Raw genomic sequence first — 22,323 nt, 5'->3', positions numbered from 1 at the left:
TCTTCTCTTTCATAATTGCAGCTGAAGGACTGATAATTGTTCAACTACCCAAACCTGTTCAAAATTCTTAATTCATGCTAGCAGTTGATTTTGGATGGTTGCGTGATCTTGGCAGTCAATCTTTGTGGCTATTGACAACAGATATAAACTCCCGCAAATCTGTGTACCCAGAACTCCATCAATTCTCTTTAAAATTTCAAATTTCTGGGTACTATTCTTGTTCTTCATAAATTTTATGTACTCCCAACCATACTTGTTCTGAGCTGTTGTCAACAACATGCAATGTTTGTGGTAGTTTTTTTTCCCATGATACTGGTTGGTAAATTAAAGTCTGTTCAGGAGTTAAGACTTCCTATTATTCAATCTTGCTCACTTTATTATTTCAGCACACTCACCAATGTCTTCCGATCGAACCTCATTTCCCCAAGTGCTGCAGTTACTGCTGAATTTAAGAGTTCAAATCAGACATCCAATTCTCAAAATAAATAAGTTGCTTCTGATAATCAGATATCATATATTGTACTCTTGTGTACAGTGACTATTAATTATAAAATTGATTTACCATTGATACATCACAATTACCTTGATCAGGACCAAAACAGTCTACCCTAGTTAAGATTCCAATTGAGTAACTAGGTAACAGTTTTTATCTTGTCCCTGTCACATCATAGGCATTGTAATGCTTGCTCTTCCTCTACAGTTTGCATCTTATCCCCTAAATCTACATATATACTCCACCAGCCACCAAGCGATGTGTGGCGGAGGGCACTATTCGCGCCAAAGTCATAGTCCCCCCATCCCCCCTCTCTGTTCCACTCGCAGATCGCGCGAGGGAAAAACGACTGTCTGAGCACCTCAGTACGAGCTCTAATTTCCCTTATCTTTGAATGGTGATTATTGTGTGATTTAAAAGTTGATGGCAATAATATATGCTCTACATCCTCGGTGAAGACCAGATTTTGGAATTTTGCGAGCAGCCCCTTCCATTTAGCGCACTCTCTATCAGTGAGTGTGTCCCACTTCAAACTTTCTATGAGATTTGTAATGCTCTCGCGATGGCGAAGTGTACCAGTCAGTGCCGCTCTTCTTTGGGCCTTCTCAACCTCATGAATCAGACCCAACTGGTAAGGGTCCCACACAGATGAACAGTACTCCAAGACTGGATGAACTAAAGTATTGTGAGCAATTTCCTTTGTTGAAGGATTGCATCGCTTCAGGATTCTACCAATAAACCGCAATTTAGAGTTTGCCTTACCTGTTACTTGTGTAATCTGATCATTCCATTTCAGATCATTTCGAATAGTCAAACCCAGATGCTTGACAGATGTCACTGCTTCCAGAGACTGCACTCGTAAATTGATGGGGATTTTCGATTTTTTATACACAGTAGGTGACACTTACTAATATTGAGAGATAATTGCCAGTCACTACACCACGCATTTATTTTCTGCAAATCCTCATTGATTTGTTCACAACTTCCATGTGATACTACTTTACTGTAGACTACAGCATTATCGGCAAACGTTCTAATGCCACTGTCAATACCATCAACCAGATCGTTTATGTAAATCACTGCCCTGGGGCACACCTGATGATACGCTTGTTTCTGTTGAAGTCGCCCCATTCAGGGTGACGTACTGCTCACTGTCTGTTAGAAAACTTTCTATCCAACTGCATACACCATTGGATAGACAGTAAGCATGCACTTTTTGGAGCAAGTGACAGTGTGGAATTGAGTCAAACGCCTTTCGTAAGTCGAGGAATATGGCATCAACCTGGGCGCTGGTATCTAGAGCCTGTTGTATATCATGCACAAAGAGGGTCAGCTGTGCCTCGCATGACCACTGTTTCCGAAAACCGTGCTGTTTTCTGCAGATGAGCTCCTCAGAGTCTAGAAAGGTCATTATGTCTGAACACAAAATATGTTCCATGATTCTACAACAATTCGATGTCAGTGAAATTGGGCAATAATTATGTGCATCAGATTTTTTACTCTTTTAATAGATTGTTATGACCTGGGCCTTCTTCCAGTCCTGTGGAACTAACTGCTGTTCCCGTGATCTCTGATAGATGATGGAGAAGAATTGTGCTATATTTCTAGCATAGTCAACATAAAATCGTATGGGGATACCGTCTGGGTCAGATGCTTTCCTGGCGTCTAAGGATCTTAACTGTTTTACAATCGCAGATACACTAAACATTACGTCAGCCGTCCGTGTGTTTGTTCGACAGTTGAAATGGGGAATGGTATTGCAACCCTCTACCATAAACAAGTTCTTGAAAGCTAGGTTTAGAATTTCGATCTTCTCTTTATCATCATCCATTACATTACCTGTACTGTCAGCAAGAGAAGGGATTGAATTATTTCTAGTATTCATAGATTTGTTTGGGTTTATTTTTAGAATCTGTAAATAAAATATTGCTTTCAAATTTGTTAAAAGAATCTCTCATTGACATTTTGACAGCTGCTTTCATTTCACATAATTTCTGTTTGTCAGCGGGGCAGTGACTACACGTAAAGATGCCTGTGCAAAATTGTCTGCTTTCTCAGCAACTTCCTAATATGTTTGTTGAACCAAAGTGGACCTTTCCCTCCCCTATATTTTTGCTAGGCACATATTTCTCTAGCACGTGGTGGTCGATACCATTAAATTCCGACCTAAGATGCTCAGTATCTTTCTGTCCCTCGGTGAATGCTTTGAACTGACTATGAAGATATTCATTGATGACAGTTTTATTTGCTTTCCCAAACAAGAAAACTCTTTGCTGTTTCTTTCAATTTTTTTTTTTTTTTTTTTTTTTTTTTTTTTTTTTTTTTAATTTCCTCAAAAATATCAGGTCTGTTTGTCACCAAGATATCTCATCTGTTCCCATCTCAAGTTGGTTTTCTAACCAGTTACTCAAGGTTGTATGTTGAGAGTGCTCCTAGAATAGCTTCACATGAGACTTTGCTTCTGCCCCTGTGATAAATGTGTAATTTTCCCAGTCAATGGATGCCAGATTAAAGTCTCCACTTATAATTAAATGGATAATTTTGATATTTACTTCCTATGTACTCAAGACTTTCCCTGAAATGTTCTGCGACGTTTGTTGCAAATGCTGGTGATCTATAAAAACATCCTAATGCAATGGTCACTCCTTGTCTGATTGACAGCTTTAGCCAGACTGTTTCATAGTGCGACCCAGTATCGATCTCAATGAGCACACCGCCTCCCATAGCACCAGTCCTATCCTTCCTAAACATTGTCCAATCTGAGTTCAAAATTTCACTGCTATTTATGTGTGGTTTCAACCAGCTTTCAGTACCTAATACAATATTGGCATTACTACTGTTTATTTCAGAGAGTAACTCAGGGATCTTGCTACAGACACTTCGTCAATTTACTAACATGAGATTTGGCATATTTAAATCCTTTGGAACGACCTTTTTAGGTGAACTAACAATTTTTACATTTGGGACACCCGCATCAGTGTCATGAAGTGTTAATTTTTCAGGCCAACAGTTTGTTTCCCGTGGGGAGGAACTTAATCTAAAAAATATCCATGTGCACACCACAAGTACTGTGCTATCCATGTAGCTGTTTCCTGTGTGTAGTGCACCCCTGATCTATCGAGGGGCATCCTGCAACCTTCCACCCCTTAGCGTAGGTCGAGGAATCTACAAACATTTTCATCACAGAATTGATGTAGCCTCTGGTTTAGATTCTCCACTTGACTCCAAACCAGAGGACCTCAGTCCACCTTGGGTATGATGCTGCAAGTCGTCAGCTTGGCTTCCACTCCTTGAGAGATGGAGGCCGCTTTTCCCAATTTAGCCAGCCATCGAAAGGACCCAAGGATTTCCTCAGAACCCCGACAACTGGCATTGTTGCTGCCAAGATGTGCAACAGTCTGCAGCTGGCTGCTCCCCGCACGCATGATAACCACCTGAAGAGCCTCTTCCACATCCAGGAGAAGGCCCCCCGGCAAGCACACCAAGTGAATATTGGACTTCTTCCCCACCCTAGCCGCTATGTTCCTCAGGGGCTCCATGACCCACGTAACATTGGAGCTCCCAATAACTAACAAACCCCTATCTGTACGTGCCTGTCCGGACCTTGCTGAAGGAGTGACCACTTTTGGCAGTAGGTGCATTCTGACCCGGCTCAGCCTCCCCTCCAGCATCAGATAACACATTAAATCTATTCACAAAGTGCATGGGATTTGGCAGGAGCCTTCGTCCCCCATGCAGCCATTGCCTTGAGGCTCAAGACCTTGTCATAGCCTGCCACCCGCACTGAGGTGAGAGTGGGCTGACCGGCTCAGTCGCACCTGAGGTCGGCTCAGTGACAGAGAGCTGTGACATTACCCCTGAATATCTAATACAGCAGAGGCTGCCCCAGGCACCCCATCCCCACTGCACCTCAAGGTGGCACTCTGGAGCCTTTTGACTGTGGCCAACAAAGCTTCCAGCAGCATTTGGACTGTGGCCAACTCCTCCTGCATCCGCACACAACAAACAAAATCCCTATCCATCTAGCTAATATGTGATTACCAAGGCTGGAACCAATGACACAGAATAAACCACCTGACCAGCAAGTGCAGCGAATGTGGGAAAATTGTCACCCTGGCATGCAGATACCCAGCATCCATCTACTCCCGAATGCATGAGCATAAGTGAAATGTATATCCAAACAGTAGGTTATATTATCTATGTAATTTTTTTACTGTGGCAATCATTACTTGTCAGAAACTTCCTGGCAGATTAAAACTGTGTGCCCGACCGAGACTCAAACTCGGGACCTTTGCCTTTGCTACCGAAGCACGACTCGCGCCCGGTACTCACAGCTTCACTTCTGCCAGTATCTCGTCTCCTACCTTCCAAACTTTACAGAAGCTCTCCTGCGAAACTTGCGGGACTAGCACTCCTGGAAGAAAGGATACTGTGGAGACACGGCTTAGCCACAGCCTAGAGAATGAGATTTTCACTCTGCAGCGGAGTGTGCGCTGATATGAAACTTCCTGGCAGATTAAAACAGTTTTAATCTGCCAGGAAGTTTCATATCAGCGCACACTCCGCTGCAGAGTGCAAATCTCACTCTGGACTACTTGTCAGTTCAGTAAATACTTGTGCTACACATGACATCACCAAAGTCATATATTAAACTACAGATTCCTCCTCTTAGGGGAATGATGTCATCACTACTGTGAAACACCAACAAGCGTCAACATTCAAGGTTCAAAACTATTTTTAATGTTCTTAATTACAAATATCAATAGCTTGTGTATATTTGATGTATAACAACAGCTGTAATTACATTTCATTTGTAATAAACATATTTATTCATGTTTATGACTCTACAGGAGTTATAAAACTATAATTATAAATTGATCAGTGTAGTTATTATAGAGAGCTTAATACCCATTCTTGTGAAGTAGATTTCATCGTTATTCACATTCATCAATTATAAACTGCCACTGAACCAGACAAGTCGTGTTTTGAGTAATTAACAAGCCTTTGTTGTTGGGCATTCTGTAGTCAGTTACCTGTCTTTCCAGTCCTGGAGAATAGCATACCAAACTCAGACATTTGCCTCTACTATGTCATCTTTAAATTAGCATGAGGAACAGATTGGCTCAGGTAAATTCATCTGCTTTGCTACTTTTGAGAAACCTCAAAACTAACAGTACAAACTTATGTAGTAACTGTCAAAGTAAATCTCTTTCCACAAGAATTTTTGATAGTGTTCCTATTTATGTATCATTTTTTCCTCCTCTAGGTGCACCTCTCCTTTCCAACACACCATACATATATACAAATTGGGGTACAATTACAACCCTATCTTACCCTTCTACACATACATATTGAGGTAACCTACTTTTACTACATTCCATATTCATATCATGAAAAGGAAAGTTGCTACTCACCATATAGCGGGAGTTGCGTTTGCGCGCACGCTTGTGTGTGTGTGTGTGTGTGTGTGTGTGTGTGTGTGTGTGTGTGTGTGACCTATTTTTGATTAAGGCCTTGCTGGCTGAAAGCTTATTTGCGACAGTCTTTTCACTGTGCCTATCTGCGACTCAGCATTCCGTTATATGGTGAGTAGCAACTTTCCTGTCCATAATATTGTCACTTTCCATCCTGGATTTTCCATTGTTTGATACATATTCATATCTGGTTTCTAATCTGTCATTTGTACTGTATTTATGTTACTCACTACTGTAAATCTGAATGCCCTCCTATTATATGTTTCAACAATCATGGTCCATTATATGTACGGTTTATAGCAAAGGGTATATTCCACTCAATTCCCCTGTCAAAGGTGGTGGATTCAGCACCACTTAGAAGGAAAAGAAAAAAGAAGAAAAAAGAGGGAAAAAGCTATTAATTTGCTAACTAAAATTAGTTAATTTCTTTTATTTGCGACATTCTAATGCAACAGTATGTCATTCGTTACCTATAATTATCTCCTTGTGTATTTATTTGCTATCTCATCATGTTGCTCGTAAAGAGTACTTACGGTTTTAAAGAAGATAGGCAAAGAAGTGAGAGATTTCTGTGCAGAAATCTAATGCTGAAGAAATGTAGCAGACACTTCGATGCCTAGCAGGTGTCAATCTAAAAAATTCACATAGAATGTGAACTCATCTCAGGCATATTTCTTATACATCTTTTGATTGTTTATAAATGGTTGGTCGATGTATAAGCACATGTAGTGCTTACATTATTTGTGGAAAATTTTGCTGACTGGTTACTCCCTAATTATTTCGTCTATTGATATTATGCTTCAACATTAGAGAAGGAAAGTTGCTACTCACCATATAGCAGAGATGCTGAGTCGCAGTAGATTGTGTGAGTCTTTTTGTTGTGCCTGTTGCTACTCAGCACCTCTGCTATATGGTGAGTAGCAACTTCTTTCTGTAATTTTGTTACATTCCGTCCCGGATTTTCCAGTGATTGATATTATGCTTCCTTAATTTAAAATACTTTATATCCTTTTTTGGAATTGTAGTGGATAAACGTTTCCTTCATTGTTATCTGATTGACTATTATTTCCTGGTGTATAATTCCAGTGTTCTTTGCGTAATGTAACCAGACTTTTGACAAATGCCAACAAGCCAACTGTTGACCACCCACTATATCAAACCTCTTTCCTTGCATCAGAAGATAATCTGCCCACGAAACCCTTAACTAAATGACTCTCCCCTATGGGATCATCTAAGTATTTAGATCTTGTTCAGTGCCACTCAGTATATTTTTTATAAGTTCCCCAATTATTATTGCAATACCGTGGGTCACAAAGCTCAAGTGTCAGTTTTCTTGAGTAGCTGGAACCTGTACTTCTTTTCAAACTTTCCTCAAAAATCAGTCCACGACAAGAGTGCTCCAGCATTAGCAGTTCCCCACTCTGCTGCGTCAACCTCTAAATAATTTAGTGCAAAATTAGTCCTCTTTGAATCATCCCATCACTTGGATAAAAATTCAATAAATATTCAAAATGTACATAGGCGAACCTCCCTACTGGCTTAAATTTAGGGAATTGTTTGGCTAAATCAGTTCCCTCAGCCCACAGTTCCCACTAAACTTTCTTTTATTTAATTCCTCCTTAGTCTTCGTCAATTCATTCCAAATTTTCTACGGTTTTCTCTCCACGTACCTGTTTCTGCACTAGAAACAGGTGTATCTACACATGATTCAATATTTTCTCATACATTATTATTGACTAAGCAGATGACATGCTCCTTAAAACTAGCAAGTGTAGACCATGAAATAGCTTCAACACCTGAATCATTGCTTTCTTGCGACACCCTTAACCTTACTTGTGTGCATGAGACTTGATTGTGTATTGCATTAAACTCCCACTCAGTTAATTCCTTTAATTGCATCAAATCCTTTTCCACACTCTTAAGTTGCTCATTCACTTCATTACAAACTAAGTTGCATTGTATCAAAATTTCACAATTTAGGTCATCTTTTAAGATGGAAAGTGTTGTCTGTAAGCGCGGTATGTTAAGCTTCCTGGAAGATTAAAACTGTGTGCTGGACCGAGACTCGAACTTGGGACCTTTGCCTTCTTTGGGCAAGTCCTCTACCATCTGAGGTACTCAAGCACGACTCATGACCTGTCCTCATATCAGCGCACACTCCACTGCAGAGTGAAAATCTCATTCTGGAAACATCGCCCAGGTTGTATCAAAGCCATGTCTCCACACTATCCTTTCTTCCAGGAGTGCTAGTTCTGCAAGGTTTGCAGAAGATCTTCTGTGAAGTTTGGAAGGTAGGAGGCGAGGTACTGGCAGAATTGAAGCTGTGAGGGCGGGTCGTGAGTCATGCTTGGTAGAGCAGTCAGTAGAGCACTTGCCCGCAAAAGGCAAAGGTCCTGAGTTTGAGTCTTGATCCGGCACACAGTTTTAATCTGCCAGGAAGTTTCATATCAGTGCACACTCCACTGCAGAGTGAAAATCTCATTCTGTGATATGTTACTTTGGATTTCTCATTTATCTTATGTGAATCACTGATATGCTATTAGTGTGTTATTTGTTGTTTCTATTTCATTTGTTTAATTCTGATTTAGTGTTTTCTAAACAGAGAGTTAACTCTTTCATGTCATTACTAAATTGCATACGACACATTTTGGGATTACCAGCACATCCACAACATTGTTCGTGGCACTGCAGGTGTACAGTGTCTACAATGATACACATGCAATTAAACTCGGCTCAGTACTGTAACGAGGCTAGCCACGATGCTGTAGTACATAGACAAAGTCTGGTTGTAAAACCACTTGCAGTTTACCCCACAACACGAACACTGCCACCAAAACATTTTGGACACTAATGAACTCAGGTTTTATACAGCTCACCAGTATCTCACTGTGACTAGATGCTGACGAGAAGCTGAATTAGTTTCTAGGTTGGGCTGCATCACCAAAAGTGAATGAGCCGTTGAAATATCTGCCACTGCAGATTGACAAGCCACAGATGCTGTCTGTGACTGCTGCTGTAGACTTGTCATGGTTAATTCAGTTGAAGCCTTCTCGTTGTAGTTGAAACTCGTTTGCTTGTCGACTAGCTAGTTTCTTTTCTATCGTAATTTCAGTTGGAGGCTTTAATAATAATTCATCAACTACTCAGATGTCGTACAAAATTTGTAATTCACAGTGCTATGAGTTGCTTTTGCACTGCAGTGTATTCTTGGCTGTTGACCTTCTTTGCAGCAGACAACAGTTATCAAGTGCAGCAAATCTTTGCACCCAAAAGCCACCAGTCTTTCTCAAAATTTAAGATTTCTGGTTACTGTTCTTGTCCTTTGTGAGTTTTTATTTACTTCCCTTCATATTTGTTTTGGGCTGCTCATCATTCGCCACATTGCTACTTCTTTCTCGTGATATTGGGTACTGTAAAATCTGATTGGGAGCTACAAGTTTCTATTATTCAATCTCGATCACCTTACTATTTGTGCACACTCGTCAATATCTTCTGATTGACCTTTATTTCTCAAAGTGCTGCAGTTACTGCTGGAAGTTAAGAGTACAATGTAATATCCAGTTCTCGAAATAAGCACAATGCTTCTCACAAGGAATGTATTGTATACTGTAGTCTCATTTACAATGACTGTATATAGCAGATCTGCATCATTTTATTTGGAACAGATATGTCAATAAGAACTGTGTCTAAAAACGGTCTGTATTAAGATTCCAAATGAATAACAGGTCTTCTCTTATCCCTGGGATGTCACAGCCACCCACCCTTCCTTTGAGGCAGGATGACACGGAATAAACTGCCCAACCAGTACGTAACGTGGCCGTCATGGCTTGCAGATCCAAATGTTAAGTTATACTAATTCAGCACAAACATAAACTTTTTGTATTGGTGATTGTCGTCCGAAGGTTCAGTAAATGCTTGCGCAACATATCACTTCATTAAAGTTATATGTTACACTATGGTACTTTAACAGTGGTTTGCAGATAAGAGAAATATTACTTTCAGTACATGTTTATGACTGTTAATGATTTTATTTGCGTTAGATAACAGTAACAGCAGTACACAATATCAGGACACATCTGTTATCTCTAGTCTCACCAAGAACATAACATTGTGGAATTTGAACACATAATAATACATGTTTCATTATAAATTGTCTATGTATTCATTATAATAATGTGCAACCAGATTCTTGACAATGCAGTCATTATCTTGTTCCAGGTGCCACATGTCAGCAAAAGCATAGTAATGACATGTGCCACTTCAACCTCAGAAAATGTTGGGCCCGGTTGTCGTGAATGTGTACTATTGCCAAATAATAGTCCATTTGTAAAGTCAGTTCGATTCTGGCAAAGTGCGAGTTTGGGAAAGGTGCAGTTTAAATGTGGTAGATGTCCATAAAATGTGAGTGTGCAATACATTCCAAAAATTGGCAGTGCAACGTAATTTTCTGCTCACCCACCTCTAGCCTCCCTACATTCGGCTGACCAGGTGCCACTGGACCCCATCCCACCATTCTGAAATTGTCAAATTAAGTCTGCATGTGACCTCAACTACTGTAGCTTCAGCTGAGAATGTAAGATGACCCTTATATTAAGCTTTTATACGACGTAAGAATGTAGACCTTGGGAACAGACTGTAGTGATGAATGATGAATTTGGGCAAAAAATTAGTCGTATGGCCAGATAAATAAGTTATTTGGTTCTAAATTATCTCAAAAGATAAAACATAACTTGTCTTTCACTTGGCTCGTCGGTGTGCTAATAATGACAGTACGAGGACTTAATTTTCCACCTGACAGTTACACAAATTGTCTGAACAGTTAGTGATATAGTAACTCAGAGGCTGATGCGGAAAACTGTCTTATTTGTATTTTTTTTTTTGTGATGTGCCAGTGTTGTGTTGTGTTGTGTTGTGTTATACTGACACATTTTGGCCTCTTGATTAATCGTACTTACTTTGATTTTAGAATATATCTGTGTAGTGTGCGATGCTATAGAGTGTGGGGTCTCACGGAGGTGGTAAGTGAGTAACGTCTCGTTTGCCTCCAGCCCGAGATGCCACTTGAAGTCGCCATCAAGGAGGAGCAGCCAGACAGTGGGGATGAAGCTGAAAGAGGACACGTGAGTATATCGAAATAAAGTTCCACTCGTACATAAATCAGTGCACTTAGGCACACAGTTAAGTACCGTAGTGCGATACAACCATTGCACCGAATCATGCTCGACTTTGAGCATTTCTGTACAGTTATCTGTGTGCACTTCCTCTTAACCTGCAGTCTGCAAATTGACATAATTGGGCTTGTAAAGTTCCTGATATTGGAAGTTGTAACTCAGCTTCTTATTGATATCCACCACATATCCTCTCATCTGATTCCAATGACCTAATAGGATAATATATCTTTAAGAATTAGGCATGCACAGTTAAGACAACTCTGACTATAAGAAGAAACATCGCCTTTTGCAAGAGGCACCTTGAAAAAAAATTATTTTTAATATTGTGACTAATCAGAATTACAAACTGTTTTATTGCCAAAGTATCTGCCAAAAAGTTAACATTATTCCTGTTCTATGCTTCTACATTTATTGATTATCTACATTTCAATAATACAAGGGGAAATAAAGTTTTAAAAAAGTTTACATTGATTTTTATGTTCACTCCCTTTTTGCTTACTATCTAGCCACTCATGTGGTATCACTGATTTTAATCACCATTATCTTAATAGTACAATTGAAAATGCAGTGAGTGAAATTTATAATCTTGGTTCTCACAAATATTTGGCTATTTCTTCCAAATATTTTGCAATTTCTGATTTTGGTGAGACCTGAGAACATAGCTGTTTTTTTCCTGAATACATAGCGGATTTTGAATCTATAACAATGTGAGAATGTGACTATTCCTTTGCCTCTCAGTTCCAAACCTACCATCTGCTCTCTGCTCTCTCATTGGCTGCCGGGAACTAGCAATGGACACACCCCTTTTGTTCCCATTGTACCTGACAGCTATCACCTTTTACTCTCTCCTGCATAAATCTATAATATTCTCCAATAGCAAAGTCAGTTCAGTTCTGACTACAAATCAGTTTCAGACAAACTGCAGTTTGAACGCGGTTGACATTCATAAAAATCCGAGGTACCCAGTATATATTCCCGCCGTCAGCAGTGGGGCAAAATTTCCCGCTCATCACCACTTTCCTCCCCACATTCATCTTAGTTCTCAGGTGAGCCATTGTCACTGTTCTCCCTCCAACCATTTCACAAATTTCTGTCAAGTACAACTTTAACGGCTCGAGCAGTTTATGTCACAGCTCGAAAACACATGGGTTCTGCTTGATCTGACGACTTCTCTCAGTACTATTTCTGTAACGCATTTTCACATTATTAAAGCACTATTGATTTTTATAATAAAAGGAACTGTGATACACAGGCTGCAATATCTTGTAAAGTGTCAGTTACATGTAACAACACCAGATACACCGGTGTGTAAAAATTAAGAACGAAAGTAACTATTGTGCGACGTCGCTGCCGAGTAACGCAACTCAGTGAAACTTGCTCTGTATGTAGAATGAACTGTTGCAATATGGTACAGAAGGTAACTGAAGGGAACACCGAATGAGGCAAACAGGACTTGCACTTCTATTACAAGACAGTTATTACACTGAAATTACTGCAATTTATAGATGGCAACACATGCTCTGTACCATGTTCTCATGTTGGCTTCAAGGTTGGTAAGAAGTTCTTGTAGCACAGTGTTCCATTCGTCCACCAACACTACATTTGTCGGTGCATCTCAATGTACTGCAATACGCTACATCTTTGCGACACGTGCAGATGTGCTCGACAGGATTTAAGTCGTGGAACGGGCACGCCAGTCCATGTACTTGATACCCTCTCATACCAATAGTTCCTCCACCTGCACAGTTCAATGCCGTTGCACACAATGGGGCCTGGGCCAAATTCATCCCTGAAAACACACGTGGGGAAGAAAAACTGTGTTACAGTGATACTGACTGACGAGTGTACCACATTCGAAGATTTGGAGGTCAGTGTGCCTGAGCTGCTATACTGTTCCTTACACCGTACACCTGGACAGCCAAAATCATTATGTTTTACAACATTCCTGCGTGCATTACATGGTCCCAGCTCTCACCACATGAGGATACATCTGGAATCACTGTGCAAATTGAATCTGCCTCATCTGAGAAGAGCACACGACTCCAATCCTCATTGGTTCCTCGTTGGTCCAGACCCTATGCTCTTGGCACTTTTACAAATCACTGAACACGGTACCACTCACGATTCGACATTGTTGTGAGACTGTACTCCTTCGCCGTGGGCATTTTTTAAGCATGCTTTCTCGGCACGACTTCATTTTTATGAACAAAAATGTGCAACCACATCAAACAGGACAGGGAAAGGAGAACGAGGAGATATTCGCTCACGTCGAGCATGCGTGGCATGCATCTCGGGGACATACTGCAGCACGTCCCCGTGTGCCATCGACAACTTGAACGTGCCCACTGCGAGAACTCCTAACTGCCAGCGTGTGAGCACGTTGTGAGGAATGCGTTCCCATCCGTGGTGATCACACACCATATTAGCAATCGTGTCCAGTCTTTTGTAATGTTAAGGTTACCACTGATAATGTCAGATTAATATGATTTATTTTGTTTGTTAGGCATTAAATTTTTCACTAATTTTTTCCTTGTTTCATTTGAATGTCACCATCTTGTTCTGGAGCTGCTTAATAGCTGGTAATGTTTTTATCTGGTATTCTAATACATGAAAACAATAGAATTTCTCGTTTGCAATCTAGTAATCTCGTAACCAAATGCAATATTGAATTTGGTTTAGAATTGAGTGATATTTTTTGAATGACAGCACAGTGGACAGACGTTTCTAAGTGAGAGGCTAAGGAATGCTGTCACAGCATCAGGTCAACAGAGATGCGACAGCCCGTATATTAGTCTATTACATGACGTAAAAACATCTACTTCATCAGCAATAATTTAATCTGTGAATGTAAGATGACATATTTTTCAAATGACGAATTTTGGTAAAAACCTCATCCTCCAGTACTAGAGGCCACTGTCGGACTGCACAAAGAAGCAACCAAATACAGCAACTCCAGTGATCACAACTCCATGTCTCGAGCCCCTTTAAGCCGTCATGTGGATTGTCATTATATTTAAGTATAATTTTTAACCTTTACGTTTTAATACACACTGCTGCTGCTGTTCCCAGGTGCTCTGGACACATTTACAAGTAGCACTTTTCCGTTCCATCTGTCAGGACATTAGGTCCTCTGTACCTGTTTATGCTTGGCGAAAAGCCAACGCCTCTGTGCTTTCAACAGGTTACGACACGCTGCCATTTGAGAGTGTGCGTGTTAAGATTTGAGACACTTAGGGGCCAAGTAACTGTATTTACATGTTTGGTGTTTGGCAGCTTTCCTACATTTGCCGTGTGCGAGTTTGCTGCTGTAATCCGATTTGTGTCACTATTTCTATCTTCATTTTTGACCGACTAAATGGCATGCCATTGTGACTGTACAGATGAAGAATTTGTGAAGATTCTAACTAGAAGCAACAGCGAGAATGACCTCTTTGCCAGAGATGACTAGCGACAGGAACTCGAAGTAACAGCTGAGCCAAGTATGACGGTTGGTGCGACACTTCCATCTGTCTCTAAAAGAGATGAAAATTCTTCAGAATCTGAAGTTTCTGATAGTGAGAGTGAAAGATTTGTGGAATACACCTAAGGAATTTCCTTTCACAGGTTTGTAGTTGACTTGTGTGTTCATTCAGTTATGCTACACCTCTCACAACTATGGGATGCAATGGGCAAATGAAAGGTTTTGAACATGGTCTGAGAAGTGCTACTGACAGTCCAAAATTTTATGTGCAAACTACACAGAGAACAATACTTGCTGTCAACAACAGTAATGTAAAACTACTCCCATTCTGCTTTGGTTGACACTTCTGTGTAAGTAGTTGTAAGTTGGTGTGTATTTATATAAACATCTCAAAAATTACTGAAAATTGGTTATTTCATTAGGTTTTTGCTAATGTGATATTTGCTGATAACACAATTGTCACAATAAATAGTTTGTATGCACCTTTATACGTAAATTAAAAGTGCTTATTAATGGGTTTTATTTCTTTTGAGCAGATGATACTATGAAATTTTAAATCTTCACCAAAATAGCTTTCTTTTTTTCAGACAACACTAACTACATGTTAAGAGTAAGGAAAATACAAATGGCAGTCTGAATGATAACAACTAGAAAAACATATCCCTTGGTGTAATTTTTTATATTTGCTGGGCGGCTGTTGTCCAAAAGTAAACTGAAGATGCGAGAAACAGTACTTTTAATTTACTCTGTAAATGAGGTGAGCCTAGAGAGGTGCAGTGACCATATGGAAGGACTAAGCCTATCAGACACAATTTGTGGCAATATGACAATTTTCAAAAGTGAATATTATGAAAGGGATAGTTATGTACACCTTAGCACATAGAGGAGATGCAGGGTTGCAGACAGGCACAACAAAAAGACTGTCACAAAATAAGCTTTTGGCCAACAAGGCCTTTGTCAAAAATACCCCCCCCCCCCCCCCCACACACACACACACAAGCAAATGTAACTCACAGACACATGACCACAGTCTCTGGCAGCTGAAGCCAGACTACTGTAGCTTCTGCTGCCAGAGACTGTGGTCGTGTGTGTGTTTCGTCTATTTTTGACAAAGGCTTTGTTGGCTGAAAGCTTATTTTGTGACAGTAAATGTGATTTATTAGTCTCATTACATACATTGTACAGATCATATGATCTGTTGTACAGAAGACACATCAAGTTTAGCAAAAGTATGATGTATAATGATTTACAGAAATTCTTTTTGCACTATTTTAAGAATAATGCCAATAAAATACTACACTGCAATATTTACTATAAATTATCAGTTTACCAATTTCCTTTGTTGTACACAGACAACACCGCAATATTAGGCATAGATTTTTATTGCTCAAAGTGTCAGACTGTCTTCCATGAATTCTTCAATGGTATAGTAACATTTCTGAATTAAAATATTTTTGAGGAAACTTTTCAGCGAACCAAGGTCCATTGTGAACATGTTTATTCCTTTTAATTTGTTATATATATTTTAGCCCAATGTACAGTGTGTCTGAGCATAAAGCTTTAAATGATGTGAAAGAAATTTGAAGTTTTTCTTGTGATGATTACTGTAGCTATGCTTAAAACGGAACTTTTCAACATTATGTTGATTATTATATACAAAAATCAAAATTTCAAAAATGTACAATGATGTAATTGTTAGTATTTTTAATTTCTTGAACAATGGGTGACATGACTCATTTTTGTGGGCAGCACACAAATTTTTAATGATTGTCTTCTGAAGAATTAGTAGCTTTGTACTTCTTCTAGAGTTTCCTCAGAAAATTATGCCATACTGAACAACAGATTCAAAATACCTGTGGTAGACTGCCTTTCTTGTGGCCATGTGAGTGGCACCAGGTAAAATAGACATTGCAAAAACTAGGGAATTTAATTTATTTGCCAGTCTACATGTGTCTTCCAGTTTAATCTTTTATCCAGGCTTAGGCCCAGTCTTTTTGTTGTGCCTATCTGCGACTCAGCATCTTCGCTCTATGGTTAGTAGCAACTATCCTTTTCATAGTATTGTCACATTCCATCTTGGATTTTTTGAAAGTTAGTTATTTTCAAGGAAATGTAAATTACATGTAAACGGTGCATCACTAAAACTCAAACAACTTAAGTTTCATACTACATCATTCTTCTTCCAGCTGTTGTTGGCAATCTTGGGTGCCAGTTGTTCTTAGTAAGCAGCAGTAATCCTTGAGTGGCCTAGATGTTGAAACAGTGCAGAGTATGATAGGACAACAGCATATTTTGATAAATTTTTGTACGTGTGCTTAGCACCAGATGTAATCCGCTTTTCGATATACCGAAAATCCATAGTTTATCCCAGAGCTAGTTCTGCCAAAATATTTGGCTTCAGAACAGTGAAACAAATATTTCAGTGTACCAGCAACGGATTGTCACTGAAAAGACAGCACAGTGAGGACACCCAAACCCGTCGAAAGAGCTCAGTTGCCGGTTTAGGTGAATCTGAGGTGACAGTCGCGATCACTGATGAAGATTATCAGCGCAAGCAAACTGACAGTGCTTATATTTCTGAGGAAGGTCTTTGGAACAGATCCTACACATCAGAGGTAAGAGAAGCAAAACTGCTAGCACAAAGAGAGCGAGTCACTGCAAATTGCTTTTGTATCGATCAAAAAATGATTCTGTGGGGCACATCAGATTCTTTTCTGACAAGATTATTTTTATAGCATATACAAAAGTGAGCCAGAGGAATGACTACTGGCTCTTAATCAACCAGTGAACATTCCTGTGGTTGCTGGAAAGAAATATCCTGCCAGTCTTCACATCAGATGTTTTTTTTAAAAGAATAGAACTGTCTGCATTAGATGTTTTTGAAAGAATAGACACTGTTCCAGAAGAAGTTTATTTGAAAGTTATTTTGGGCAATGTCTGAACTCCATACGTCATTTAGTGAGACCCCAAACTGTTTGGTACAAAACTGGATGCCAGTTGATTTTGATATGTTTTGGCCTCCTACCGACCCTGGTTTAACCCTCCACTGTGCTGCTTTGCAGATGTGCAGAGCAAAGTTAACCCTGAAAACTGCATTGCAGTGTTGCTTTATAAAACTAATTAAAATAATCTGGCACTAGAACATGCTACCGAGTTGGTGATGCAACAGTGTGTGCTCCTCCGTGTACAGTTTTCACCCTGGCATACATTTCTCTCTTTCGATGGTGACTATTAGTGTCTGTAAGCAAGAACATGTGAACGTAAAAAATATATAGTGCTTCTATATCATTTGAAGAGTATGCTGTTCAGTGTTTGTCAATTCATAAACAAATTTGTCCATTAGAAGCATGTTACTACATAAAGATGTATATGAAACAAAACACATAAATGTGGGTATAAACTTGTTTTGTGTGCGGAAAAATGGGCTTTGCACACAAAATTGAACTTACAAAGGGCAAGAAAAAATCCAGAATTCAGGTTAGGTAATGAAGTAGATATTGGAGCACATGAAAACATTGTTATTCACCTCATCAGGGAAATTCCCGGGGACCAGAACTGCAAGATCCATTTTAATAGATATTATACCTGTATTAATGTAGTTGTGTACCTATTGAAAATTCAATGTGTAAGAATATGCCAGAGAAATAGAATACCAAACTATAAATTTCAAAATGAAAAGGAGCTGAAGAAAGAAGTATGTGGGTATTTTTAGAAATACATTACTACCATTGATAAGTTGGACATTTCCTCCATTTTGTGTAAAGACAATAGTTTTGTCTCTTTCCTGTCCACCTTTGTCAGCTAGGTGCCAAAATCTGAAATGAAAAGGCAAAAAAGAAGATAAAAGACAGAGTGGTACCATGTCCTGCTGCTGTTTCTGTTTACAACTAACATATGGAAATATAGATTTATTAGATATCAGTGTTGGCAGATGTCATATACAGATTAGATCCAAACAATGGTATTTACATTTGTTTTTCCTCTGACTAGTATAACTACAGTGTATTCATAGATTCTCTACAGAAGGGTACTCACAGAAAAAAAGAACATCAGACATGCTGATGCACCATATTGACTAAATTGGTCTCAGAGCAAGAAAGCGAGATAGACCAGCTAGCACAGATCCAGTAGATACTGACAGACTCAAATATAAGGGATCATTGTTACCTCAAAAGGATATAAGATTAGAACCCTTTTAATCACAGGCCAGTGTGGAATGAGAAGAAAACAATGTGCAAATGCCCGAACTGCAAAGGCTTTACCTTTGTCAGGCGTGAGAAGTGCAAACTAAACTTAAAGACAAAAACTGCTTTCTTGCATTCCGTAGTATCTAAAGACATGCGCCATCCATCCATTTTCAATAGTACCATTAATTCTACCATAACTGTTGTTCATTTGGTGTTTAAAACTATGTTTTTATACTTAACAAATGTTTATTAATAATGAAAATTTCACACGGTTTTGTGTAAGTGCAAAGAATCACGTGTGAGTGAATATGATAAGTTTCAGTCACTTGTACATAAATGCAAAGTATAAAAAAATATACTTATTTCCAGAGTGAAGAGAGTGTTATTTTTTCAACATTTTTTTCTGATATCCATGAACAGTTTTAAATACAGAAAAAATATTTAGTGTCTTAAAAAAGAGTGCGAAGTGGAGAGTCAAATGTAATGTAGTTAAAAGGCAGTCCAAAAAATATCAACATTCCATTGTCCGACATGAACTCGGGTAGTATGTTACATAGTGCGTGCACTTGCTTCGAGATAAAAGGAGATAAAGTGAATGATTGTGCTCTGTAGATGTTCCCAGAATATTGTGAAAAATGATTTCTTGTAATATGCAATATTTTGCTAGTAAACCTGTGAGACCATTAATTGTAGCAGATTTAATTTAGGAATCTGAAACCTGGACTTCATGTAAAAGTAAATGACGTGTGTCTATGACCTCCTGGTAGGTAGACCAGTCGCCGGGTACAAGTTTTTATATTCGATACCACTTCGGCGACTTGTGATTCAGGTAAAAATAAAAGATGGATGCAATATTTGAATATAAAATTCTAAGAAAATATAAATGTGCCAATAAGACAAAGCAATAATAATGGTTGGATGATATTAAATAATGGTAAAGTTTATAATTTATACTAATAACTAGACTTAGTTGCAAAGTGGGTAGGGAACGTCATGTCATTAGTGTGTCACTAAACAGGACCGTAAGAAGAGTAGTGGTAAAGTGCCCTTACTTGACGATCGTGTACAAGTTACCTTTGTTCAGTTCAAAGTAATTTAAATAAAACAGAGTGCAAAAATTATTTATGAGAACTGGGCTCAATATTATCCATTCTCCAGCAGACAGCATTCACGGCTTGAAAGACTTACTGTTAGTATATGTCAGTATAAGGGGTGATCAAAGTTTTCACTTTGATGCCGCACAGTCTAGAATGCCGATAAGGCAAAATTACAGTGAACATTGAAGCAATCATTCCACTGATGCACCAGTTTCGAGATACCCGTTTGGTAAAACACCGTGTCCTGCTATGTTAAGTAGTAGTTCTAAAGAAAACTAATAGAGACAATAAATGTCGATTTCGTGGCACGTGCTCTGAGACTGTGTACCGCACGATGTGATATACCGTGACGTCGTCGTGTTGTATTGTACCATAAGGCGCCATGTATACCGTTTGTATATGTATACGTGTATGTCGTCGCTGTCGTCTCTTCTTTTTCTCATCGATATCAGAGCATGAGAAATGTTTATGTTTGTGTTTACCTGTTTGTTGTTGACAACATATAACTACACGGCCACGGTACCACCTGATTCCAGAACAGCTAGCTTAATATAGTATAAAGATAGTGGGTTTCGATGCAGCGTTATTTAACTGTGATTTTATTCTTCACTTAATCCTTGAGACTCTTAAGAACCAGCTACTCTTAATCAGGGCCAAAACTCTACTCGTAACGAGAGCACTTACGACCAGTCTGTCACAATATTAATAATACGTAAGGCTATACACCACTATAAGAAAATATCACTGATCGTGAAATAACAAAATATACGAATAAAGTTCTTGGTATATTTCTTTTTATTCAATCAAATGTTTATTTCGCACCCACAAATCATTCACACTTCGATGTAGAGTGTAAATCTGTGCATGAAAAATAGTACACTGTTTCTGCTGATAACCACGTATGTGCTTTTGGGTTGCGAAAGTGCGCGTCATTTATGTTGGCGCCCGAGTTTAGGTTCGTTCTGCGCATCTGACGTCACAAAACACAGTCAGCCAATGAACAGAGAACGACATTGCCACATCTCGATTGCAGTGCAGAGCATGAACGAGTGTCTTCAGTTTTAGAAACGTTCAGTCATAAATAAAGTAATAGAACAAAAGCAATGTCTTGATAGCAGACATTCTTTTATAGAAAGTTTGGAAAAAGCATTCTTTATACCAATTGCTTCATATTCTATTAATTAATTAAACCAAACAAGCAATAAGACTCCTAATTCAGGCGATAGCAAGGAAAGGTGTTTGTATCACTCTCACGAACCGTTTTTTAGCAAGAACAGCGGTAATTGTTTATTTCCTATTGTACTTCGACGAAGCATGAGTAATTCATAGTCATACCAACAGTGTTTGTCACTATTTTGCGTGGCGTGTTATAGTCCTCATGGCGCTTTGTAGTCGGACGAGGTGCCTTAGTGTAACGGTTAAGGTGTTGGGCTGCTACATGAAAGGTTATGAGTTCAAACCTTATGCGGAGCTTTATATTTTCACTATTTAAAAACACTATCGAAGTGCCTTACTTCATGAATTATATTCGTTTGAATGCAATTTTTTGAAATTTCTAGTGCTTTGTCTCTTCATTAACCCTTTCGCTGCTGCAGACACGTGCTCGCCGCATTCCGCGCTGTGCGCGATTTTGTCATCACTGCACTGCTCGCCTGTGCAGACACATGGTGTTCCCACTGCTTTGACACACTTATCATTCGATTTCACAAAAACTATTTGGCCCAAAAATTTGATTTTTACACGTCTTCTTGACTGATACCTTCCCCCCATTAATGACTTAATTTTGGTTCGATATTCAACGCAGTTATTATGCAGCATTAAATTTAGTAAACCATTGCACGAAATTTTGAAGAGTTTGTAGAGGTAGGAGTCCATAGCGTATACTTTCCGTATGGTCGATTTTAGTTGCCACAATGTTGAGAATGAAATGTGGACAAGATACCTAAATTTCATATAAAATTTTCTGTATAACTGTACGACATAGGTGTCGTATGTAATATTGAGAAATATTCCATCTTTCGCGCCTGTAATAAAAGTATTATTTACACCGGACGCGTTTGGCTTTATTTTAAAGCACTTCAATCAGGGAAAGGTATGGCACATACACAATGGTACTCATGTTCTCTTTCTTGTTTTTGTTCCACAGTCGCAATTTTACCAATGGTACTGAAATATATTCCTCTTCTGCAACTGTAATAAGGGGCTTATTTAGACCAGACGCGTTTCTCTCTTTTGAAGCATCTTCAGTGGACAGTATTTTGTCTTCTCCATTGCCAAGTCACCTTTCGTAGTTTTGTGCTGTGGTAACACAATATTCAACGTTTGTGTTGGCAGATCAGTGTTTTAGCAAATAAATTACGTTTGTGTGTGCCACACACACAAATTATATTTGACGTAGCTCAGAGCACTTCACTGATAGACGGTATATTCAAGTCCTAATG

At 39.0% G+C, this 22,323-nt stretch overlaps 1 protein-coding gene across 1 annotated transcript in view; it reads left to right on the top strand.

Annotated features, from left to right (window-relative positions):
- LOC124616658 (hypermethylated in cancer 1 protein-like) overlaps nucleotides 1–22,323 on the top strand; it is a 410,590-nt gene that overhangs the window by 301,164 nt on the left and 87,103 nt on the right. Inside the window, exon 9 of the mRNA XM_047144986.1 lies at nucleotides 11,016–11,087. Coding sequence (XP_047000942.1) covers nucleotides 11,016–11,087 — 72 coding nt within the window. The remainder of the gene's footprint in view (nucleotides 1–11,015; nucleotides 11,088–22,323) is intronic.

The sequence above is a fragment of the Schistocerca americana genome, chromosome 5 (assembly GCF_021461395.2).
Source record: "Schistocerca americana isolate TAMUIC-IGC-003095 chromosome 5, iqSchAmer2.1, whole genome shotgun sequence".
NCBI classification, from domain to species: domain Eukaryota; kingdom Metazoa; phylum Arthropoda; class Insecta; order Orthoptera; family Acrididae; genus Schistocerca; species Schistocerca americana.
Note: the sequence above shows the minus strand (reverse complement) of the source record. Positions and strands in the feature narration are given on the sequence as shown.